The sequence below is a fragment of the Thermobia domestica genome, chromosome 1, assembly GCF_964235325.1.
Source record: "Thermobia domestica chromosome 1, izTheDome1.hap1.1, whole genome shotgun sequence".
NCBI lineage: Eukaryota > Metazoa > Arthropoda > Insecta > Zygentoma > Lepismatidae > Thermobia > Thermobia domestica.
The window spans coordinates 259,894,376-259,921,940 of NC_137454.1; the positions used below are offsets into that span (position 1 = coordinate 259,894,376).

Sequence of the window (27,565 nt, forward strand, 5' to 3'; positions counted from 1 at the left end):
TGTCGGATGGAAAGTGTTACTCCACCCGCGATATTCACCAGACACTGCTCCGTCTGACTACTACTTGATCAATTGCATGAATAACGATTTGATTGGACAGCGGTTCACTTCTTCAGAAAATATCGAAAAATGGATCTTTGATTAGATTGCGTCAAAAGATGAGAAATTCTTTCGACACGGAATCCGTAAATTGCCTGAAAGATGGGAGAAGGTAGTGGCTAGCGATGGACAATATTTTTGTTAACGTATTCATTTACTTTGTTTTTGAAATAAAGCTTCAATTTTTATTAAAAACCGCACGAATTAATTCCTAGACCAAATATATATGAATGAAAGATAGAATAAACCTACGAAATAAATCCACGACTTACAGCCTGACATGTAGTTACACAGAGGTAAATTATTGCTCAGAATCATAGTTCTCTGTTCTCTGTCAGTATTGTCTTGCACTTCTATGGTCCCCAATAAGAACACAAAATATCTCTGAATGCCATTACAACATGATACAAGTAGCATTTTGAAATAAAAATTTGTTTCAAAATGCTACTTGTATCATGTTGTCGTGGCATGCACAGATATTTCGTAACAAACAAATCATTAACAAGGAAGAACAATTAAATAAAAAAATTTAATTGATTAACATGTACTTGGGAATAAGAATTGTATAAAACAAAGTATTTATGTGAAAAACTAGTTATGTTGATAACAAATGCACAAGAAACCATTTTACACGATACATTATGGTGATGAGACCTTGAAATATAAGCCTCGCTCTGGGAGGCCTAAATCAGTGGATATAGACCACCTGAAGGCCGCTATTAAAGATGATTCCAGTCAAACATGTGAGGAACTTGCTCACCGATTCGAGGTAAGCAGGGAAACCATCCGGGTAAGTCTGCATCAGTTGGGGAAGACCTGGAAACTGGGTCAGTAGGTCTCTCACCAGCTGACCGCTACGAGCCAAGCTCTGAGACTGAATATCTGTTCATCTTTGTTGACCAGACACAAAATCTGTCCAGTTTTGGACCGTATATTAACTTGTAACGAGAAATGGGTCATGTATGACAATAAAAAACGGTCATACCATTGGCTATCACCGAATGATCCGAAGCCTTTGATTGCAAAACCGAACTTCAATCAACGCAAGGGTTTGCTCTGTGTTTGGTGGACTACAAACGGTATCGTGCACTACGAATTCTTGGAACGTGGTAAGACAATTACCAAAGATGTGTACTCATCACAACTGAGAACGGTAGCCATCAAACTAACCCAGAAATAGCCAGCACTAGTGAACAGAAGAAGTGTGCTCTATCACCAGGACAACGCGCGCCCTCACACCGCAAGCCAGTCGCTGGAGGTAATCTCAAAACTTGGTTGGGAGCTTCTACCTCATCCTCCCTACTCCCCAGATGTCGCCCCTTCGGATTACCATTTATTCTTGGCCATGGACAACTTTATGCGTGGCATGCAGTTCAAGACTGAAGACGTCAAAAATGCAGTTGCTGAGTTTTTCGAGTCTCGGGAACAAATATTCTACAAAACTGGCTTTTACAAGCTTGTAGAGCGCTGGGAGAAGGTTGTAGAAACAAATTGAGGCTATTTGCAGAATAAATAAACCGTTAAAACCCTGTAATTGACAGTTTTCTTTCATAGTATAAAAGCGCACGAACTTTCTTGCTTCCCTGATATATATATGAATGAATTTCACGAACCAGAAGAAACACAAAAATATAAAATTTGCAAGCAATCAGTTTAGTCGAAGTCTGGCTATGCCTATTTTCATTTCATTCTCAGACTATCCTTTGTAGGCTAAAGTAGTGCTTCCCAATTTAATTTTATAATTTAAAAATCATTATATATTTAATAATTAGAAGAAATATTAAAATCAATTTTGAGAGACTATACTAGTCAGGGCCTCCAGTGGTAGCAACAATGCTTAGTACTACATATCATCAATACTTCATAGAAATTTAAAGGATTTTATAATATATATTATTATTAATAAAATATTAAAGTGTGTCGTGATGTCGTGAACGTTAAGTAAAGTGTGTCGTCAGTCTAAAAGGTTGGGAACCACTTGACTAAAGGAGGCGAAAAAGTAAAAGATGATTCTATAATTTGTAGGGTGAAGGATGATGAGTGGAAAAAATGAGAATATACCAGAAAATCGCAGGCCTTATTACCAGACTGTAAGCGCTCTATTACTTCTCTACTGTGTTAAAAATAAATGCCTGCATTTTTTACAATTTTATATGTATTTTTTTTCGACGTACCGATATATCGGTATCGGTGATATCGGCTACTTTTGAGAGTATCTGTATCGGCAAATGGACACCGATATTTACCGATACATTTTCCGAACTATTTTCAATTTGTTTAATATTAACAGTGACACTTATATTTCATCGGTTTCTTTTAGACTTAAAGTTGATCTAAATTATTATCAATTGTACAATTGATTTCTTTATACGTGTACGCCTTTGATTTGCACTTCTCGTACTCAAATGATATTTTTAGTCCATCCGTGCCAAAACAGTGGTGAAGAAAAGTCAAAGCTCCTCAGTCAGGATCATGTGCGCCCAAAGAAAATTTTCTAGAAGGGGGGGGGGGGCATTCCATGGTTGCTATATTACTTCTGGTATTTAATATACGTGGTGTGCTATATTACATATACATTTATAACCGCTTTCAGTAGTCTGTCCTCCGCTGTCTTCCAATGAGTATTTTCCGTAGGCCTCGACTTACCTGGGTAAGATGTTGAAGGACATCTCCGAAAAGAGATTACAGAATTGTTCCCAAATTGCTCGTCGGTCTCAATGACGAGATGAGCATTAGGCACGGAGAGATTTGGATGTATCGTCTCGAAAATGTCATGAACGATCAGACGGTCATCCAGACCACAACGCACACAAACATCACTCATACACACAACGAAAACACTGGATTAAATGACACTATACTTATTTATTAGAATACTATTAAAAAGAAAAATAACGAAGAGAAACAATCACAACACTTAACACTGCACATATATAATTATTTCCATTAATAAAATCACACTTTACTTTCTCACTGCATTATAGCCCTTGGTCACTTTGTATATTAGAATTGAAGATTATGATAATAATTTCACTAAATATGCTTTTCTCACACCATTAATGCACTTGGGGAATTAGCACTGGAGAAAGTGTCGCCGGGATAATCCCACGAAGTAATATGGTTGCTGTTCCAAACAGTCCTGAAGAGTCGACATGAGTCTTCAGCAAAATTAAGTAGTTTTCAAAATGGAATGATAATGTTGGAGGGCGCGTTATAACTGGTACGCACAAGGTGTGTGAACCTGGGATTTACCGATTGGGGCTAGCCGTAAGAAAACGTCCTTCACCGGCTAATAGCTTATGCCCCTTAGCACAACGTTATACTTGATTCCGGACGCGACGTGCGTGGTTATTGCCTCGAAACGTGAAGTAACACTCCTCGAACTTAAGAGGTTCGAGATACGAGGTGCATTGGTTTACTGATTAATGTTGGCAGTTCATTCTTAAAAGCAGTCAGGTTAAATCACCTGTATGTACATGCAAACAGAACATAAAGAAAGAGTTGACGATAATTTTAGTCCACTGGCCACAACATATGAGACATTGCAATAACTTGACTGTGAGAATGTTTAGATAACAAACTGGTAAAGCGATGTGGCTGGCGTCGCTCTGGTGTTCGAACATCTGGTCAGCTAGTATTTCTATAAATGATTGGAGAATACACTTAATTCAGTTCCAAATGACCATAGCCTATAGTTTTTGCATATTAATATGTCAGGGAGAAACACAAAGAAGCTTCGTTGCTCACTGAAATGTTCTCACCAGAAAGCAATGTTTTAAATATATATATATGAAAAAACGATGAAAGACTTCTTTGTTCAATTGCGTGGGAAAGAAGCAATTCCCACCGAAGAAAGAACTTATTTGCGTCGCAGAATAAAGTATAAATCGAAAAAATAATTACTGTCTTTACAAAATATACAGAGCGTCCACAAAAAATACTTCTATAACCTTGTGATGGTTATACATTTTCGTGTGTCAGGAGGGTGCCACCCTGCTCTAACCCTTCGGGTGCCCATGGTGAGGATAGTAGACCCGTCATTTGAATCCCAAAAGAGACAGAGGTTTAGATTCAGAAGAAATTGCTATGGAAGAAACCCACAAGACGCTCATTTGTCATTATTTTCGCCTACTTACTGGTTACAAATAAATAGTCTAAAGTTAGTAAATAGTTTTATCGTTTTCGACTTCGCTTAAATAACCCTCTCATTTTTTATGGTATACACAGCAACACTTGGTTCAGCACGCATAATTTTGTAAACAATAAAAATTTGTAACGGTAGTATCCGTTTGCATTTTGTATGTAACAGAGACCTAGTAAATACAATGTAACTATCAAAGTGCATTATCACTCTAAATATCAATCACTGACTCTTAGAATTAAGTTTACACTATGAAAGTATTTGCTGCTTTTTAGTTCCTTTCATGTGAGCTGAATTAAGTTTAGAGAAAATATATATTTTTGTATGGACCCTAATATGAAATTCTACTTTTGTCTTTGTATGTCAACTTTTGGTCTTATATCTAATATATCCTATTACAATGTTGATCATTTCATTATTCTGAAAATTCCTGTTAATATATAAGAAATGTGTGCAAAAGTATCGGTATCGGCCTCTTCGGTATCGATATCGTATATCGGTGAAAAAGTGGTATCGGTACATACCTATAATTTTTACAATTATATTTAAGAAACAACTTGTAAAAAAACAAACTTACCAACTATTTGTCCTGCTGCAAATTGCAACTTTATTATAGCATTTCCGAATGGACATTGAATCCCAGCATAATTCTTGGGATTATCAAATTCGTGATATAGAGGTAGTGTGAGGTATATCCGTAACGTTTCCACATCCGGAGGTGAAGGTACCAATGACGGAAGTAGATACTGTGTCACACAACCTGAGATCTGAAAAAAATTTAATAACAAAAAATACACGGTAATAAAAATAATAATAATAATAATAATAAGAAGAAGAAGAAGAAGAAGAATTGGCTCCCACATATTATCTGAAATGATAAAACACTGTTGCAAAAAACCTTCACCAGTTTCAGCCACATAACGTAGAACTAACCACCGACACCAAGTCATACTGCAAATATCAACCAAACCCAGTACTTGAAAATGATAACTACAAACTCTACTAGAAACAAAAAGGCAGAACGGATGTGATAATACATATAAACAGACCCGACATCACTATTATCAATAAAATAGACCAAAAAGTAACTCTCATAGATGTAGAAGTCAACTGACTCAGAACATACATATAACATTTATTACAGAAATTAGCAAATGTAAAGACCTGAAAAACCAAATCAAAAACATAAGGAAATGTCAGAAAAATACAGTACGACTGATCATTATCTCAGCTATAGCTATTGTTCCTACGAGTAATGTAGTGCAACTGGAATAGATAAACACATCATCATCATCTAACAAACCTACAAAAATCAGTAATTCTAGACACCTGCCAAAGCCAACTCAGATCATAACATTGAAATCGGTTTAAACCGAGGCACAGCAGTGATAACAATAACTATAATAACTTAGTATCGCCATGCCAACTAGACAAATTTCACATATCATTGGTTTCTGTAAAAGAAGTGTAGCACACGCTAACAGGCAACATTATTTAATTTACTTGTTAAGTATAAAACTTTACATTCTGCGACATTTCTGTATATTTCTCAAGAATGAATTAAATTTTATGTATTTTTTTTTTCATAGTATATTACCTACACGACGAAAGAATGCATCTGTCAATACTTGGATATACAATGAATTTGTTTTCGAAAGGAAAATATTACTTCACTGAAATTGTACCTTAAGAACAGAGACCTGTATTTATTACCACTGTCAAGCAAAAACAGCTACTCGTAAATACATATTATTAAATTAAAATTAAGTAGTAACCTTGTACTCCAAAACAATGTCTTGTATTATATAAACTATTTCAACTCTCTCTAATGTTTTCATCAGTAACTCTTCTCCGCTACTATGCTTATTGTTGATCCTCAGTCCTATGTGGAAACATTCTCAAATCACCAAAATTAACAGAATATGAAGAAAAATCCGTGCCAAAAAGCTTTACACTTGGGTAAACTTCCAACTGCACTTTTTATACTAATGTGAGGATGCTAAATCCAATGGAATTATTTTTAATCGTATTTGCCCAAGGAGTCACGTGAACATAAGCGATACTTCAAACTTCAATTTTGAGATCATTTTTCTCATGACGCTATGGACGGATGTTTCAAAATAATTAACAAAAAATTTGTTATTTACCAATATATCTAAATATTCTTAAAACGTATCGGAACAACAAGCTAGTTCAATATTTAGTAGTAAGTTAACATGGATAAAAATGGATGAGAGAAATATGGATGGAAAATGGAATATATACCACCAAATAAATATGACGTGAGAGATGGCACTAACATAACGAGAAGACAACATTGGATCTTTCTCTATCATTTCCCGCTTTTTCCATATTCCAGGTCTAACCATAAAACAATAATGAACTAAATATGTCAAAATTATCCCAAGTTTCAGCATCCAAACAGCAATGTAGGCCGTACCAAGGGCCTTCCACAAGATTTTGAAGACATAAGTGTAGCTGGTAAATACTGTCTTCCCCTAGAGCTTTATGCCCCCCTCCCATCAAATTAAGACGACTGGATAAAACACTGGACACAAGTCTTAGAGTCTCAGTGACAAATTCATTAAAGTAACCAAAAACGGACAAAATATTCAATTGGAAGCGGTCTACAACAACGCTTGGTGTTTTACGTGTCACATTAACAGATAAAATACAATGAAATTTTGTACAATGCAAATATTGACAGAAGAAAATTGTTTGACATTCTGCAATACCACCAGATTAAGAGAGCTGCGAACCCAACGAAGTTGTATTTTTTCAAATGACACCACGTCAGATTATTGCATATTTTGAATCTACATGTTCGACGAAAACTTACAATACCATATTTATTACTTACTGTTACAAACTACGGATGGTCAATATTACAGACATCCAAATTTCGGACACATTACACTCACAGCACAACTGTGTGTATATTTTAAAAATTTCTGCGGATAGTATGATGCATATTTTCCAGCTTTAAAGTATATGATTATCAAAAACCTAGTCATTATCAGAAAAGTTAGCACTAGAAAAAAAGAAAGAAAAAAAAAACTCACCAATTCACAGATGACAGCATTTTTGGCTCTACTTATGCACGTGAAACCTCGTGCTGCTTTCTGCATATCAATTCCGTGATGTCGAGATGTACAACAATAATGCTCATCATTATCAAGAAGGAACGAAGCATTAAAACAAGCTTGACTACTAAAGACCGTTTCAATGTAACTGCAAGAAAGAAACAAAGAAAACAACTACGTCATATCTCTACTTCTGCATCCTTTCAATGCCCCAACAGAAAAAAAAAAGTCACTACCCTAAACAGATTCCAAACTCTAGTCTAGGTAAGCAATGCTGAACCAAAGACACACATCTGCGGTGTCAGAAAATTTGATTCACCTTCTGCTAAAGGGGAACTTCAACTTACTGGAGTGGTGCTAACGGTGATAAAAAACTCCTCACAGTAGCTCAACAACATCCTAATCTGGTTCAATGAGACAGATCCAATGACTGAGATAAACAGGGTTCTGAAAACCCTTTTAAGAAAGTGGGCTTTATTCGGCAATATTGGGTATTATTTAATCTTGTACGTACATTTAAAACTATATTCCCACTTAAAATAGTATTTAATCAGTCATGTTTTATTGTACACATGAAACTGGAATTCTCTTATGGGGCCGCGGAGGCTCACGGTTCGATCCTAACTCCCGCCAAGAGGGCATTGTGGTGGGCAAACTGTGTTTATGGGTTTTCTCGAGGTTCGACCGCTTCCTCCCACAAAAAAAAAAAAAAAAAAAAAATCGTACACCGGGATCCGTTATACCTCATCCACGTATCGGGGGACGTACTTTGCACCAGGGATATACTTTGCATCACTGACACTTGCTTTTATTTCGATTTCTAGAAAGAAGGAAATACAGAAATTTGTACAGTAACAAAGAGGTGGGTAATTTTATATAATATAGAATAGAAATAAAATTCTTCCTATTATACTCCATCCTGACTGAAGATGCCTTTAATTTCCCTCATATACTGAGATAGTATCTCAAATTTAGGAGCCAGAATCAAAAACAACCTTTATTAAATGAATGTCTTCTATAATAAGTTTTTTCTTCGGGGAAGAATTGGAATGTAGGAAATATATTTTTAAATCTCGTTTTCAATTCCCAATTTGCTTTCTTACAATACATTTTACGATTACAGGACTTTTCCATAATATGACCAAGAAGAATTTGGGGGTTTCGCGATCTGATTGTCGTAAGAGGTATACCTTTAGTAAGTTCTTTTCTTTTAAGTGAAACGTTTTCGATTTGTAATTATAACACTACGTAAGTATGTCCTAAAAACAAAGGAAATGTAATCGCAGTGTTTTTTCATTCCAGACTAGCTAAAATGTCCCTTTGAGCCTCCGATCCCCTCCTTAGCATACGCATATCAATGAAAGAGTAATTATCAAAAACTCAGGAAGATTTTTTTTTTTTTTTTTTTTTTTTTTGGCATAAATTTCGAAGTCCCTCCTCCCTTAGGATACGCTCTTTAATCAAAGTTACATAATAAGATTCCAGTTTGAGGTAGGTACCATGTTTAGAAGCTCATTTGAAACTGCTTTACAGTTTCTCTTGACGCGATCACAACTGACACAGCTGACTTAAATGCAAGGAAGGAAATTATAGAAAATGCCTCTCTTACAACCATAATTTTCAAAAACGTTGGAACATGTGTCCACTTATTTTTAATGAGATTAATGAGGAGTTTATATAACAAGTTTAATCTTCCTAACTTGGTGGACTGGTGACATACTGCATTTTTTGCTCAAATTTTGAACCCACTCTACCCTTTTAGGATGCGCCCTAAAATTAAGGTAATACGATAACAACCCAGCTCAAGGTAAGTTCTATGTTCAAACACTCATTTCAGACTGCTGAACTGTTTCCCCGTGATGTGATAAGAAACAACAGGCAACATCGCTTTTAACGTAAAGAAAGAAATAGAAAATGCCCTCCTTCCCCCCTTAAACTGGGAACTCTCATAAACGGTCCACTTATTTTGCATAACGACCTTATATACCAAGTATCATCTTTCTAACCTGACAGGGTCGTGAGATACTCAATGTTATGCATAGATTTTGACAATCTACTCCCCCTTTAGAATACACATTTTAACCAAAGTAACATGATAAAACCTAGTTCGAAGTACGTGATAACTACATCCAAAAATTCATGTCAAATGGTTTAGCTATTTCCTTCTGATGCGATCACAAACAAGATCTTTCTCATTTTTACATAATAGCCTGAACACTGTTACAGCGAATTTGATCAAGCGCAAATAAAATTCGTTATGCATGATTCCCACACTTTTTCCCTTTTCAATGGTATTCTATTCTGGTGGTAATCTCTTGATAAATATATATTTTAAGCCAATTCTAAAGCTAGATGTGTATGAGAAACACGACTGAAGAAATTATAATCAGATTACCATTTTAATTCAAGTTCTGAAGTAGATTTTTGAAGGTGGGTTTTAATTTTTAGTGGATTTTATCTCCCTCCTCCCCCAAAAACCGTGAGGAAAATTTCACTAACCTGAAGATGTCATACTAGACACAATTCCTTTTTCTGGTCCGTTACTACTTTACTCTTTTAGCACTATACAGAAATATGAAATTGATAAACATAACTTGGAAATCCTTGCGCCATGGAATGATATGCCTTTCTGGAATCTGAAGATGATCCGTTGTAGTGACTTACGTACATGGTATAATACGGGAATAGCACAAAAGAAACTTTCATATCCCAATGGTGGGGTTACCTTAAATATATACAGAAGAAGCAAAGTTTGCCAGGAAGTATGTTACACATAAATCATTTATATCAAAAATCAGGGTAAAAGGCTATTTATAAACATATAAATAAAAACCTTCTGTATGTCTTGCTTTACAGGCATCAATACCCTTGTTCTTATTGTTACTGCTGGTTGAAGTTTAGAGTCTCATTTCAGCATTGAGACTATATGAGACGTGGACCTACACTGTACGGTGAAATGCGTTCAATGCTCTCCTACCAGAATTAAATCAGGGATCCCGTGTACCAGCCACTAGATCAGTGGAGGGGACACAAATTCTGGAAAAGCAGTTTGGATATTGCATTGCTAGTATGTGCTGTAGTTTTTAAATAATTCCGGATAAAGAGTTTTCGATTATGCTGACAGGCCAACATAATTCAATACTGTATATTTGAAAGCTGTAATTTAATTTAAATTTTCACACTTCGTCCCAGCAGTGGTGGGAATGTTGACATTTGTCCATTAGCTACATGTTGATATCAATACACACATTGGTCACATTTCAATATCGATCATGCGATCCCACTATTGACATTCATTTAGTTTACCCAGTTTCTTAGTGAGTCCCCTTGAACAATTTCAACTTGGCCTCAGTTGTTGCATCCTTATTGGTATGTAACCGTGCAGATCACATTGCATCCGATTGATGAAATATTATTGGTGAATTGGCAATGGATTTCATGTTCTTGATGCTATTCCTTACATTTCCGACGCTTTGAACTCACGTTTACTGAGTTTGAGTGCATTTCTGGACATTTTTCGTTAAGTGTTTCCACACATGTGAATCACCCTGCTTCATCTGTTGTGCTCTACCGACACTCCAGAAGTCTTTCTAAAGCATTTGAGTACAAATTCGCTATACTTAATACTCAGAACGTCACTGTTGGCCAGCATCCGTTACTCAGAACGTCACTGTTGGCCAGCATCCGTACCTGGCTATTATGTAACCACACACAACGGGCATGAAGGTGTCCGCCATTTTGTATTTGTTCCAGATATCGACTTAATACAAACGAATTATTGTTACCTGGTAGAAACCCTATCAATTCATATCCATTTAGACCAATTTTCATTTGGCAGATTATCCGGGACTCCGTACGTTCCTTTGGGGAATTTCTTGCGCGTGCATTGTAGGATTGTGAAACATGCAAAATTCAACAGCAGGTATCACTTCGTCAGTAAATTTTTTACCCGCTCTCTTTACGTTGGATAGTTTCCGAACTATTGGCGTCCGAAAGTCATTTTCCCACGCTTTCGGCACCTTGTAGATACGAAACTCTGTCCGATAGACGAAAGTTCAAGAGAACTTTTTTTCTTGTCTCAATGGCAGGAGTCACCTCCCAAGAGCTGTAACACTTATTTTGCAACACCAGTAACTCTTAGTTCTAATTTCAACAACTAATAATTTAAAAACCAATCTGCAAACGTCTTAAAAATTCTTTAGAAAGCTACAAATGATTTTTGTCAAGTTATCATCGACTTAATTCATATAAATGAAGAAGTAAAGCTGCTTGATTCGCCACATTGCGTAATTGCCTCCAGCTAAGAGATGGACTAGAAATATATACAAATCTGGGAGTTAAATTCTTGATGCATTATATAGAAACGAAAATGGTTACTTTTACACCTTAAAATGAAGAATAATGAATATACGATCTAACTTGGGTTGAAGTTTTATTGAAAATCTTAACAGCAAACTTTATTTCCTTCTTAAACGAGTATTCTTAGTGCGTGCAAGCTTGAAGTCTAACAGAGGTACAGTACACTCTTGTCCAAAATGATTGTTATATATCTATAACTGTCTTCTTGTAAGAATATAATTCGATAATTATTTTGCGGGGTACTTTTAATACCGATATTAATGTGTATAATCGGGAAATATATATTTGTGGTAAATTTCATAGGAAAAGAATTGAGGGGTAAATTTGGATAAGGACGTAACTAGCAATTCTTCAATTTTTCAGGAGAGCAGAAAAACAAACGCCCTTATCCAATTAAGCAACGTATGCACAAACTATTTTTGGAGAGACGCGTTCGCTACGGAGCAGAGATATTACCTTAACACCACCTAGACACATACGGGCATGCTCAAACTTGCAGAAAATACGTATATCTCATTTTACCGGAAATAGGTCGATAGGCCCTTATCCAAATTACCCCTTCAATTATAAATATAAAAATTAGAATGAGTAAAAAAAAATGTTGCTAAATGAACAAGAAAGTTTTATTTTCGTTTTATTGTTCTTATTTATGCTCTTTTGACATGAAATTTTCCACCCATACTAACATTATGAGTGACAAATTTCATGTCAAAAGAGCATAAAAAAAAGTACAATAAAACGAAAATCGAATGTCTTTGCCGATTATACACATACTGACATTATAAGAAATACCGGCGAATTCTTATCAAATTATATTCCTACAACAACATATTTATAGACATGCGACAATAATTTTGGACATGAGTGTACATGACACCACCGTTTCTATTTTAAGTACATACAATGTACTTGTAACCAAGTATATCGTACGTTGTTCATGGTTCTTCCATGTTGTGCCATTTCGCGCATATATTAAGACAGACATAACCTATGTGTAGGGGCACGAGTTTTTCGCACTATGAATTTGGAAATTTCGCGTTTCGTTTTTCACATTTCGCGTTTTGTTGCATTTTCCAAATAAAGTTGTTTTTTTTTTGTTTTTTTTAAGCTCTTGTGGGAAAGAATTTCCTGACATTTTTACAATTGTTCCTTTTATTCAAAGATCACTATAAAAATAAACCATTAATTACCTAAAAACAAAATACACTGAATATTTTACTTGACAATGTCAATTTCATTTATATGTTTCCACATTTTCCTCCTTCATGTTGTATGTTTGTCACTTATCATCAGCCCATATTTGGAAAAAATCCCTCACAACTGTCATTGCTTGTTGGAAGCCACACATATGTAAGTGCATTTATAACAAACTTCTTGGAAAAAATCCCTCACAATTGTCATTGCTTGTTGGAAGCCACACATATGTAAGTGCATTTACAACAAACTTCAAACAATCATCACTTCGGAACTCCCCATCCAGCTGCGATGGTGATAGCTAACGGGCAACATGTTCCCTATAGCCGTGTCCTAATTACCCAAAATGCACAGTTCATGCCATGTTCTACCATTTCATCAGCGGAAAACTAGCGTTTTAAATTAATGAAAACGTATTTTTAAAATTTCGCGTTATATCGCGTACTGTTAGAAATTTCGCTCAAAACTGCCAATTTCGCGCTTTATCGCCCAACGGAAACCAATGAAAATACACATATCATAAAACGTCAAGAACCTGAAAATTACTTAATTCTGACGCATTTCGTTTTATCCCGCATTACGAAAAACTCGTGCCTCTACCTATGTGTATGTGTGTGAAAATCAGAATCGACCTGATATGCTTAATTAATGCTGAATCTTGTTTTTAATCTTAATTTCATAGTTGTGTTTCACAGTTACAATGAGTTGCAAAGGAACAAAAATTGCACATTAGCATTGTTGTTTCTCGATCCCACGCAGCAAATGAGTAGTTTCTGTGGTGGTCGCTTATATAATTACCTAATTACTCAACATTGAACTTCATTACTACAAAGTCTTGGACGAGAGGTGGCTTCGAACACCGGTATTGGAAATATAATCTTAGTTTTCTCCCGTGAAAACTACAAAATACATAAATATGTCTGTTTACGCATTGTCCAAAACTTGTAACCTTCTTTCCTCAGAATTACTCTTTTGCCATGGTTTATCAAAGACTGAAAGAAAGGATCTTGATGTTTATGACATGCTATACTACTAAAATACTAGGATCTATGTTGCTACTACATACTACACGCTTATACTATATTAATAGCTACTAAGCTACTATTAAGTTAGTAGAACACTACATCCAAATATGGTTCTTACGTCATCAAATCCTGATCCAAAGAAGCTTCCTCAGGTACAAGTTCAAATTTTTCTAAAACATCAAGTGTTATTGATAGGATCTGAGAACGTGGGTTAAATACTCGATAATCATCAGGAGGAATACCAGCCTGAAATTTAATTAATATGCATTTTAGCAAATTATATATATATAAATAGTATCTGAATAAATAAATGTCTATAAAGAATATTTGTAAATAATAAATAACCACAAGTTGTTCAATAAATATTTAAATATTTTGTATTATTGTATGTAAGTTGTCATTTCTCGATAGCATAGACTTTTATATCAACTATGATTTTTATTATTTTTTGCTATTAATCAAGATCTGAACTGCGCTTCTAATATAGATACTAAACTTTATGAGGGCAACACTGACAATAACTCTGTTCGTTTCGGCAATTTATTACCTTCATAAGTCACATTTTCTCCTTTTCAGATTCGAAGATATCCCTACTTGTACACCACTCATACTAGCTTTGGATCTATCTAAAACTGAATAAATACCGAAAACTCTCCAAACTATCAATTTTATGAATCAGTATTTGTTAAAGCGTCAGTCAACATTTTAACGATTTCCACTTTTTTTTTTTTAACAAATGTTGATGTATATATTAACAGTGACTTGTCTTACGGTTTCGGCAATTTATTACTGGCTTTATGAGATACATTATCAGGCTTGATTTTGTTATTTATTCAATTATAGATAGATCAGGGTGTCTACTAAATGTTCATTTTCAAATTCCAGGTTTTATCAAGGTTTTCAAGGTTTATTTTTCCTTTTTTTTTCCAGGTCTATTCAGTAGAGTGTCATTTATTGTAACACGTATAAGTTAATGCAATTTTATATAGTTCTTAACAAAAACTGGTTATAATTAGAGAATGCATATGGCAAGTGATAATTTCTTTAAGTGACCAGATGAAAAGAAAAAACTGACTGAAATATAGGTTCTCAAAACATATACACAAGAAAATGTTTAATTAAAATATCCCCCTACCAGAAGGCCGGTTGAGAGAAATGTGCAGTAGCTTTAAATATCCTAATGTAGGAATACTATACAGGGGTGAACCTTAATTAAACCGACAAACTTTGGGAAATGATTCTCGGCACCCAAACAAGAAAAAAAAATCCTCTTTAACTCTTCGAGGGCGCATAGTTTCCGAGCTAAAATGTGCCGAAAGTGTGGAAAAATGAACTTCCGACGCCTATATTTCCAAAATTATCCAAAGTAGAGAGTGCTGCTTAAAATCTCACAAAGGAAATCATATGTTCAGAACAGATAGGACTTCCTTAAAGAGATATTAAGCTGCACTCTCTACGTTGGATAGGTCTGGAAATATAGGCCTCGGAAGTTCATTTTTCCACACTTTCGGCACCTTGTAGCTCCAAAACTATGTGCCGTGGAGAAAAGCTAGAGGATTTTTTTTTCTTGTTTCGGGCTCGGGAATCACCTCCCGAAGTTTATCGGTTTAGTTAAGGTTCACCCTATATAATAGTAAATTTCCGTCAAAAACATTACTTCAAATAAACTAATATTATAGTAGTAGCACGTAAGTGTTGATGAACAATGACAAAAATGGCGGGAAAATAGCTTACTCACCGCTAAGTTATGGGATAAAATACCACAAGAGTATTTTACTACAAGCACTCTCCTTTAAAGTACTCTTGTGGTATTTTATGCTAAGTACTGGTAGGACTTAGCGGTGAGTAAGCTATTTTCCCGCCATTTTTTGTCAAACTAGCATTAGTTTAGAAGTAAAAAGAAAATGATCATATATAATACAAATTCTTTACGCAAAGTAATCCATATTGTCAAACGTTAGTGCAGATTCTTCTTGGATGGGGACTGGTCATCAGTTATATTATATTTAAAAATGTATTGTAACATGAAAGTTTAAAAAACTGAAAGTTATGGAACCACGCACATTATATGAACAAATATAGAAAACAACTTTCACAGTGAACAGTTTTTGACATTTAACTTCTCGAGTTCAACATCCCTTTTAACTTTTTCTCCTGTTCTTCCAACGCATCTACTGCTTCGACGTCAGTAAGTATTACTTTCTTCTTTAATTCCAACTCTTTTATTTTCTTCTTAATATCTTTCTTTTCTCGAGCTGCTCTGTCTTCTTTTTCACCGCGATCTTTCAGATATTCATTTCTTCTGCTTGATGCATTCCTCACATACTGGATCATACTCTTTGTGGTATTCATATTACGTATGTCACCAGCAACACGCACAGCATCCAACATACTTCTCTGTGCAATCAAGCACTCCTCTTGGAGATTTTCAACAATGCACTTTGTTAACTCCTTTCCACTGCTGCTTGCTATGGAAAAGTACACATATCTTATCAATGTTTTAAACGCATTGGAGACACCTTCTTTACTTAACAGATCATGGAGGAAAACGTCTAATCTGTCATTTTTGTAAATGAAATTTTATAGTTTTCGTGCTGTGTCTTGGTCTGAACAAAATTTTAAATATTCCCGTTTCACCATATCAGCATTTACAGGTGTTATTTGCTCCTTCTCGACAAATGTCTTTAGGGAGAGTGTGTATTCACTGAATCAACATAAACTTTTAAGGCAGGAATCATAGTTATGGCACGGTTGATAACTTTAGAATTCTCCACCCACCTAATAGAACAAAATTTAAGAGGGAAAACTGCTGTTCCAGATGCTGCCATGAAATCTGCTCTTCTTGAAGGAAGTCCTTGAACAAATAGAACAACGCTCTCAAAAACTCTGTCACATTCCAACCAGCTTTGGTATGCACAGTCTTAAAAGCCCCATTAACAATATGTAAAGAGCACGTTCCTGTCTCCAAAAGCTGTGGACCTTCACAATTTTCTTCACTCAGATAGGCCTTTAAATCACTCAGAAATTTCAAATTAACGTTGGGACCATCAAGAGAAAGCTGAAGTAACTTACGAAAATCGAGACTCTTGTCCTTGAAAGTATTTATAAATGCACTTAACAAATCCTGGGCAGTAGCATGTCCGAGGAATACTGATGTTAAATAACGTGTTAAAACTTTATTTTCGTCAGTGTGCCAGAAACGAACTACTAAGTCCATTTGATTTTTCTGTGAGATAGTATTTAGGCTTTCGTCGAACGATACTGCAAAAAATTCACAATTTTGTAGTTCATGAATAACGTCTGTTGGAAATATGGGCCCAATCCAAAAGTGATGACATAACCTATTTTGTCTTTGTGTAACTGCATACTTTAAGCGACTTCCCACTCAGGAAACATTAAAGGAAACAAATCCGTTGCACTCGCTTGACTTCTGGCCGATGCATGACTTGTAATTTTGTGTAATGTCCAGATTATTTCTGCTTTCGTCACTTGGTCTTTGATACGATAACTCTTTATTACACCGCTAGTTTTTGCTGGGCTTTCATTTCTCTCCTGAACAACTGGAGTAGATGATGTGCCAGTCACTGAACTGGAAGACGCTGTAGAATTTTTGTGTACAGGAAGGCTCCTTGTTAACATTGCTTGAGAACTTTACGATCGAACATTATGCATTAAGAGCTTTAACAGCTATTTGATGTTTCTTTCCTTTTCCATGAGATTTCAATGATCCAGCTCCCATATTTGAAATGTCAAAATCAGTTCTGCAGAGTTTACAACCTGCTTTAAATAGATCGTTGGACCTAATAACCCATTTCCACTGGCCTTTCCACGAGTCCTGGAATTTAGTTTTACTTTTCCCCATTTTAATGGCTGAAAAATAAAATGTTAATTGTCACTGTGTAACAGGATTTATTGCAAGGCTAGTAAAATGTTAACCTAAATACAAAAAGTGATTCCGTTAAGATGTGGGCAATTTTATTTTTTCCGGTGATACATCTTTCGGCCACCGGGAATGGTGTTCACTGCGACATCAGTGGGATTGGACTCCTGTTAAATATCTTCGACACAGGAATATAAGCGGAATGTTGTTCCAGACCTGTCTACTAATCTTGCTATAGAAACATGTAAACCAATGTCTTCACAAAGCAGCAAATACGCTTGATTCATACTATGCAAATAAGCAGCAACTACAGAAAAAGCTTTTGGCTTGCATGCCAGTATCCCCTCAGTGTAAGACACAACCTTAATACATCATGAAATTTAACCTTTTCAATTACCTTAATCTCATCGGGGACTAATTTAGCTCTTTTTGTAGTCACTGTTATTCACAACGACCATGCCAAACAAATACAATCTTATTGTCTCTTCTTGTACCCTCAACATACTTTCCAAAAACATTCACCGCCTGCACTCTGCTCACGTCTGTCTGTCTTTCTCAACTACGTCTCCACTGAATAAGTTATTATTGGCTTTTGACTTATGTTGTAGTATATAACTTTCTTGCATTTTACAAAAATATACTTATTCCATACCAATCCCAAAAACAATGGGTGATATCAATAAAAATAAGTAACTACTCGTGAGAAGTCCTGCTCGAGAATCGGAGTAACTGCACCTGGAGTAATCTCCTCCCTCAATTTCGTATCAATAAAACAAGACACTACTCAGGTCTAGTCTGCTCCAGATTTATGAACGTTTACTCGCGCTTCCTCTGCACGTAGCACTGAGTCGTATCAATAAAAGAAGTGATTACTCATTTCTCCCATTCATCGCGCAGTCATTTCGTTGTTTGTAACCTATGGCGTAGTATCTTAAAAGCCATGAAACGGGCAAGTAGCAACGATAGCTTCAATCAAAGTGCATTTGTGGATATTGTAAAAGAGTTTCCAGTGGTACTTTCAAAGTCACAGCTACCAGAAAGTAAACGAAGAAAAGCCGAAACTTTGAAGGTAATTACAGTGAAATGCAACGAAATATCAAATACATCTACGACTGAGACACAAATTCAAAAGAGAATCTTTAATATTCGAGCGAGAATAAAACAAAAAGAAAAAAGAAAAAAATAAAAAAATAAAAAAACGGGAAAGAAGAAAGTAATACTGAAACCATGGGAATGAACCTATTTGAGCTGATGGATGTTGATTGGAATCCAGCACACGACAAGCACATATCACGTGTTGTCCAAGGTCTTTGTAGATTGTTTGGTTTTAAGTACGAAATCAGACACTTGGCTCCTTTGTTTTCTTTTTAAAAAAGTCCAGCCACCCACGTTATAAATCACGTCCATCTGATTCCGTTTTCCACACCATACGTGTCCCTTTTCGCATTGACATAAACAAAATACATTCTCATGTATACACCCTTTCTATCAACGTTGAGTTGAGTTGATTATTAGTTTAACGTCCTTTTCAGTAGAGTGCCTATATAAGACAGAACCCACTGATTAACGTGGAATCCAAACCACATGAGCTCCTGCCGGGAATCGAATGCGGGTCTCCTATGCCAAAGGCATGTACGCTAACCGCTTAGCCACGAAATAGTTCTTCCTATTAACGTATTACTCTCCAAAATACTAGGTTTCTTTAATGCCACTTGTGTATAGTCAAGTGCTCCGATAGCACCTGGAAATGTATATTGTTCTTGCCACTCTGCCTTTGCTGTTTGTATATTACGCACACTTCCGGAAACAATCCATTTTCAGGTAGTCATAGACAGTACTTTGAGCCACACCAGAATCCCCTGACATTCCGACCTAGAATCCCGGATCACTCACGTAACGCAAGAAAACCAAGGGCACCGATTTCTCTGTAAATTTGGGGGGGAGGGCATTCAGATGCAGAAGGTATATATATCAGGATTTTAAGACAAATTGCACTCTAATTATGCCAATATTGTATATTCATAAATACAATAGGGGGCCCACATGAGCTTTGGGGAGCCCGGGCCCCCACAGAATCGGCGCCCTTGAAGAAAACCCGCATCTTTTCATCATTACGTAGTCCATCACCCCGAATTTCGGTTGATTCTCCTTTAAAAAATGTTGTGCTAATCACTACATTTTCTTTCATAAACTTATAATGCTTTTTGTAATCTCCATTTCCAACATTTCTATGCAGTTTATAAGTTTTTCTACGTAGTAAAACAATCATATACTCTGCCATATTTCGCACGGAGTCACCTATTTAGCTTGCTCCACAAATTTGGAGAAGTTACTAGCATCACAGAGGAGTCTTTGATTTTTATTGATATCAAACGCGGAGTAGTTACTCGGCTCGAGAATAGAGGTGTGGTTACTTCAAAAGGGCTGGGCTTCTCCGAGGTCAGCCGAGACGACTAGTGCTCAGTTCTCTTTTTATTGATACCAATGCGAGTAACTACTTCAAAATTGGGCGTAATGAGTAACTTCTCCGTTTTATTGATATCACCCAATATTTTAAAAACAATTTTAAAACTTCCAGGTTCCTCGTCCAATTCCAGGCTATTTCCAGGTTTTCCAGGTCCAAAAGTAAATTCCAGGCTAATTCCAGGTTTTCAAGGTTTTCCAGGTCAGTAGACACCCTGTAGATTCACAACTAGTCTTCTCCTTTTAACCTTTTTAAATATATATAAGAGAGAGACACACACACATCTGGGGTCGGCTTTTTGGATCGCAGTTCTACCTACACCTGTTTCTATCTTGTCATATTCATTGTGACACCACACCGCACCATATCGTTCATAACACAATCTCTCCAATTTTTTTCTTTTGCCGACCTCAGGCTCATTTCCCATTCAGCTCTATAGCATCTGCTCGTGAGCTACTTATTTCAAAGGTATTCTTACGTCCAAACCATTTCAGTCTACTTTCTTGAAATTTTTCCACTACTGATCCCACCTTTATTGTTCCCCAGATCACTTCATCCTTAATTTTGTCCTTCCGCGTCCCTCCACACATCCACCGCAGCACCTTCCATCTCCGCATCTGTTCCTTTCTCTTCTTCGTCGAACAACATTCCGCTCCGTATAATATGGCTGAAAGGACAATATAAATATTCTGTCTTGGTTTTACTAATTCTAAATCTTTTGTTCTCCAATGTTCCTCTCCAGGCATTTAATTTTCTTGCAGTGCTGCTTAGGTCTCACTAATCAGTACGATGTCATCCGCAAATAGCATATTCCAGGGTGCTAGCTCTTGGATATCCTTTGTAAGTTCGCCCATCACAACTGCAAAAAGGTATGGCCTAATATTAGATCCCTGATGATGCCTCTTCCCCTTGACTGTGAACTCTTCTGTTATTCCGTACGCGCTCTTCATTTCTATCCTACATTCATTATACATATCTTAAATTAAACAGATGTATGTTTTTAACACACTTCTTCTACAGTGCCCACCAAATAAGATCTCGTGGCACTCTTATCATATGCTTTCTCTAGATTGATGAAAACCATATGAAGGTCCTTCCGGCATTCTCTGTACTTTTCCGTTAGCATCCTAAGTGCAAATATTGCATCCGTTGTCGATCGTCCTGGCATGAAACCGAATTCTCTGTTATTTCGGGTTTTTTTCCTCAATCTTGTCTACCACTCTCTTCCAGAACTTTATTGTGTGGTTCATAAATTTTATTCCTCTTTAGTTGCCACATTCTTACACATCTGCTTTGTTTTTAAAAACAAGTAACGATGTAGCTGCTCCTCCATTCTTTTCGCATATTTCCTGTTTCCAAAATCCTATTAAAAAGTCAAGTCACTGCACTCCTTCTTTACCTGAAATTTTCCATTTTTTGATAGGGAGCTTATCCTGTCCTGGAGCTTTAGGACTTTTCATGTTTTTCATGGCATTTTCTATCTCTATCATGGTCACACGCCGAACCAGTCTCGTGGATGGATTTTTGAAAGTTTCCCTCGGGTTTCCTTCATTGAGAAATTTCTGGAAATACTACTTCTCCTCACTTGTCAAAACCTCGTTATTTTCGTTCTTGATTCTGCCCACCTGCGAAATATCGTTCTTTTGACTCTCTCTCACCTTCGAAAGTTTGTACATAATCTTTCCTCTCTGTTTTGTTTCCAGTTTGTTGTACAACTTATCATATGCCTTGCTTTTTGCTACACTAACTGCCTTCTTGGTGTTCTTCTTCGCTTCCCCGTAATCCATCAGATCTATAACGTACAAAGTGAAAAAGTGACCGACTGGATCGGAACTCAAACCCGGGACCTCCGGCATACCGTGCCGATGCGTTAACCACTACGCCACCCAGTCTGACCCCCAAGAACAGCCACCCACTCTCCAGGTCGGCGCTCGCAACTCGGACCACGTGGATTGTACCACAGATCCCTGCTGTGCTTGGACAATCCCTGTGCTCATATATTGAGTACCTATGACGGTTGTGATTTCATATAGATATTAGTGAAAGAGAAAATAACCGATTCCTCTATAGATTCACATCTATAGAGGATATGGTGTGTTAAAAAATCGGTTGTTTTCTCTTTCATTAATATCCATCAGACAGCCGATTTGCCAGAGTATAGATTCAAAGCTAGTATGAACGGTAAACGAGTGCAGAATTTTTCCATTATTTTCTATTGCAGAGCTCATAGTAGTATGGTCTCTACTAAATAGTTGAAAAGTGACCAAAAGCACATGAAAAAGTGACCAAAATCTCATCAAAAAGTAACTTTAAACCTTGATGCCAAACTTGGGCATAAATTGAATTTTACAATTTTTTGTCAACCAAAATAGTACCGGTTGGATCAGAGCTCAAATACGTAATGTTTTAACGTTCAGTTTAAAAATTATTTTACTTAAGTCTGTCAGCTAATAAAAAAAAAAAAAAAAAAAAAAAAAAAAAATAGATTACTTGTGTTTAGAGGTTCATTATTAATTACATATTTTGCACGGTTTTGTATTTCAACTTTGATCTGGATGGGGTAAGGCTAAACTTCTATATTTTCATTATGTAAAACAATACAAAATTAAAGTAATGTAATTAATACATGGCACCTAGATTACCATTAACTGGTAATAAAATTTTGTCTTGTAGAATTGGTTTGCTACAAATTTTGGCTTGGTACCATATGATTGGTAAACATAAGTATGGTTTCTACTAACATTCTGCATACAATGAAACGTAAACTGTAAATAGCTAATATATGTCATTCTCCTTTAACACAATATGATCAAAGCAAATAATGTCTATTGCGTTTACACCCTTATTATGAACTTTTAAAATAAATTACAAATATTAACTAAAATGCAGTTGCATACAAAATGAAACAAAAAGCAGTAACAAGAACGCATGCTAACACATTTTCATATTTTCACATAAACTTAAATCTTTCTTCAAAAAGAAGTGAGTTATTAAGGAGGATTTTTTTTTTCTTATCTACCACTTTCTGCAAATTATCGGTCTGTTTCTGTTCATCTTGCGAATCTTTCCTTATTTTCTTCAACCCCTCCAACATACCCTGCGCAAAGTGCACTTCAGTCATATCCTTTCTCTTCACAGCTGTTTTCAGACGTTCAAAGGCCTGAAACAAAAGTTCACTTTCTGCTTTTTTTTCTTTTCTGTTGCAGGATTGATTCCATGTCCTCAATACCACTTTTTTCCTTTGTCAATTTCTCCATCACCTCTCTCTTTGCTTGTTGTTTTGTTTCATCTTTCTTTTTTAATTCTTTTTGGGCTCCCTTCTTTCTTAGGTTTTCTAAGTATGCTTTGTAATTACGGTAAGCAGACCTAGTAGATGTAAGAAGTTTCTGAGTAAGTGGAACCAGTTCTGGCCTATTTCCAAATTTCTTCATCCCGGACTTTATATTTAACTTAGCATTGAGAGTTCTTAAAGCCATCGCTGTGCAATCTTCAGAGAGCAAACGATGTTACAGTGAAAATCCGCGTTCCACGTTAGCAGTGTCATGACTTAGAGAAAAACTTTCACCACCGTTGCCACTGCAGGAAACTTGATGAAAAAATTACTCCAGAAACTATCTATTCGGCCATTGCAGAGGCTTCCTGAGAAATTCTCAAGTTGAAGTAACTACCACTCATCACTAAATAAATCCAAGTCAATGTTGTGGGGACAAAATTTTGCCAGATTTGTAATATACGTGACACTCTCAGATGACTTCACATTTTGCAATTAAAGACACGTATGTAAGTTCTAGGGAAATTTCAATAATTTTTACTATGTGTTTATATACTGTCACGTAGTGAGACTTTACATTTTTCTTGAAACTAAGCACATTCTTCTCCTTCCAACTTCTGAATGCTAACCTTGCTTCTTCTCCACACTGCAGTTCTCCAGCTGCATCTTCCTCACTTACAACGCTTTCATCCAGTTGTCAAAGATGTAACAACTTCTTTCTTCACATATCGCAACAACAAAATCTTCTTAACAGTTCGAAGTTGAGAATACAGAATATGTACAAGGGACTCCTCCTTCTGAAGCAGTTCTGTGATATCCTTGAAAAATTTAGCACTTAAGATGACAGAATTTAACTGCGCTTTTTAGAAGAGTAATAAGTAACAAATTCTGTCTTTTTCCATTTATTTTTATATTTTTCATAGAAAACTGCCAATCCAAAACATAAATCACATGAAAAATGATTTTACCCCCGAAAAAAAGTAACTTTTAGTGACAAATTTGAAAAAAAAAAAAAAAAAAAAAAAACTTAGTTAACGAAGTGACTCGCTATGAGCCCTGCTATTATGAAACATACTATCACATTTAAGACATAATACGACTTTATTTCTCTCTCTCTCTGTCTAAATATGTACAATAATCATCTATTCTGATACCTCGATTGAATATAGGGAGAGATTTGTAAGTTTAGTTAAGCTACACAAAATGTCTCGCTCCTTTTATTTGTTATGCTCACTATTATCCTATTTAAGGCAGAAAATACATCAAAACATTAACTTCTCAGCACATGAACGTAAGGAACTTATGCCAATTGACATACCTTCTGTAAGGACACAGAAGCAAAACTATGATCTCCACCAGCAAATATCCTCCTAATCACACAGTTGTCTTCTTCAAGATTTTCACTTAAGTCCATTGCAGACACGCCGCTTGGAGAGACCCATGGGCCCAAAACCACTTGAGGAGTAGCAGCATTACATGCTACTCGAGTACCCAATTGGCCAGCTCCTCCCACTCCAAAGGCATAGACACGACCTCTTGACGGGACAAACGCAAGTGTATGTCTCCTACAAAACAGAAACACAAATATATCAACATGTGCATCTTTAGCTATTTTGGAGCTGTAATTAAATTCATCATCAATAATTTCTGGCTAAAATAACGCTTATCTGATCATTTACATTTTCACACAATCACATCACCACCAAAACAAGCTAAATTTGTGAGTTGTAACGTGAAACATAAATGCCAAGAGATAAAATCTTTCCTGTTCGTAAGTAGAAATGATATTAATAATAAAAAGAGCAATTCTAAAATAAACGAAAGTACTAATAATACTAGAAGTATGATTTGAAATTTGATCAATACTCCTATGACAATATTAATTGTCATTAATGGAGAGTGCGCATGACTTCTTTCATACGAGACTAAGAATATAAAACCCGTGACTCAATTAAAAGAATAACTTTACGAGGGCGGTAAATACAAACATTACTTAGTAAAGCAAGAATAAAATTTATGAATTAGAGGAAATCTGTCCAATGGAATTTATATTGGTTTGAAGCGGTGGGATACTTCACCTCCGTTTCTTTCTATTTTCGCTTTAGAATGCGAGACTACGAAAACTAAGAAAGTAACACAGGACTAAATGACACTGGGATATGCCCATTAGGCGACTTTTAGTCGGAAGATATGTTGTCAGAAAGTAAGACTTCCATCGCTGTTTTTCTGGAATAGAATTTCCTTCTTTAAGTTGCTTCTCGATTCTCTTTACGATATTGAGTAAATATCGAAAATTCTGTCTCCCACCGAGCATCGAATACGGAATTCGCATACCAAACACAAATGTGTTTACAATTCGGCTACAGTGGGTAAGAGAACTAATAGGAACTACTCTCAACAAGCAATATAAAAAAATATATTACAGCACATTTATATAAAAGCTCAATAGCTCAATTTGGTCTGTTGCAGTGTATGGATGTGAAAATAAAACGTCACATTGCGGAGATGAATATGCGTTGGCGTTTTCAAATAAACTGTATGTAAGGTAAAAAGACACGGAAATGAGTAAATGGCGAAAATTATATAATAAGGAGCTCACCAACACCCGAGGGCGAATCATTAACACACAACTATTTTTTTTCGCCCAATATTATATTGGTCTAGGACGTGAAAATTGAGAGAGAATTACTTGATGCTCACACTGTAATAACAGTTGTTCGATCAAATGTACCTTTAATTAGCAGAAGCGTGAACTACTTAGCAAAGATGAGGCGTGTTACAGCCGTCTATTTCTGAGAGCAGAGACTATTGTGCTGCCAAAATGTCTTAAGCCGTGGCAAAAATGCGAACTAACGCTCACACCTTCACACACCCACGCGTTGAGTCAATAAGGGTTCCGCTGTTGCTAAGCGAGAGAAAGCGAGTGGAATTCCTTCAGCCGATAGCAGCGCTTGCAACCGAAGACTAGGGATCAAGTCAATGTAGCATATCTATAGTAGTTCGTCTTTTGTGGACAAAAGAACAACACCCAAGTGAAAGTCACAGTGAAATGATACGCGTGTTTCGGGAAGGCCATAGTAACATCTCCAAGAATGCAAATTCTTTGAAGAGGACGACTATGTGAATCTTGAAGATTTGTTACATGCTGGGAGTTCTAGTAACACCATCAAGCGAATAACAATATCATGACACTTGAAAGAGACAATTCGTAGTAACCAGTGAACTATCTTTGAACAAGATCAACATTTTGTATGGTACAGTGTGTGATGTGGTGCATAACTTAGTGTTCGGTGGGTGCCAAAGAACGTCACAGACGTCCATACGTAGAGCGAATAATGATACGTCTGGATCACCTGGCACGATACACTAAAAACAAGGACATTTTTCTGGAGGTATTATTACAGGTGACGAGTCTTGAATACACCACTAGACGTCTGAAACAAAGTGGACATCCACGGACTGGAAACACAGATTTTCCACCAAACAAGGAATTCATGGTGACTCAATCTGCGAGGGTTCTACTGGTGAATTTACTAACACATGGGGCCATTGTGAATGCTTTATCGTGTGAAACAGCATTGGTAAGGCTGTGTCGTACACTTGTGAAAAACGCCCTAACACTGAATTGGATTAGAGTTTTAGCGTCCTTTTCAGCAGCGAGGCTATATGAGACATGGACCTATAGCTTAACGTGAAATCTGAACCACATGAACTCCCACCGGAAATCGAACCCGGGTCTCCCGCGCCAAAGACAAACGTCCTAACATTACTGCTGGTAATGTTCAACTTCTTCCATGTTGCTGCTTCTGTTGGTGATAAACTAGAAATGTTTGACTACAAGATACTCGAAAGAACGCCGTAAAATCCTGATTTGGCACTTTCATACTACCATCTTTTTGACCCCATTGAGAAATTCTTGGATGACAAATTAATTTAGATATATGAAGTGAAATCGGTTGTGCGCACATTGCTATACTCCCAAAAGATGGACTTCTGTCAACAGATTTTTGAAACTTGTGCTGGGATGGAAGAAATATCTTGGGAGACTT

The 27,565-nt window shown here is 36.3% G+C and overlaps 1 protein-coding gene across 3 annotated transcripts in view; it reads right to left on the reverse strand.

The window, feature by feature from the left end:
* The window catches only part of Herc4 (HECT and RLD domain containing E3 ubiquitin ligase 4), a 171,408-nt gene that overhangs the window by 88,186 nt on the left and 55,657 nt on the right, over positions 1 to 27,565 (reverse strand). For all 3 annotated transcript variants that reach the window (XM_081726048.1, XM_081726055.1, XM_081726061.1), the window contains exons 9-12: positions 24,835 to 25,081; positions 14,020 to 14,147; positions 7,303 to 7,471; positions 4,818 to 5,007 (exon numbers count right to left, since the gene is read on the reverse strand). In XM_081726048.1, coding sequence (XP_081582174.1) covers positions 4,818 to 5,007; positions 7,303 to 7,471; positions 14,020 to 14,147; positions 24,835 to 25,081 — 734 coding nt within the window. The remainder of the gene's footprint in view (positions 1 to 4,817; positions 5,008 to 7,302; positions 7,472 to 14,019; positions 14,148 to 24,834; positions 25,082 to 27,565) is intronic.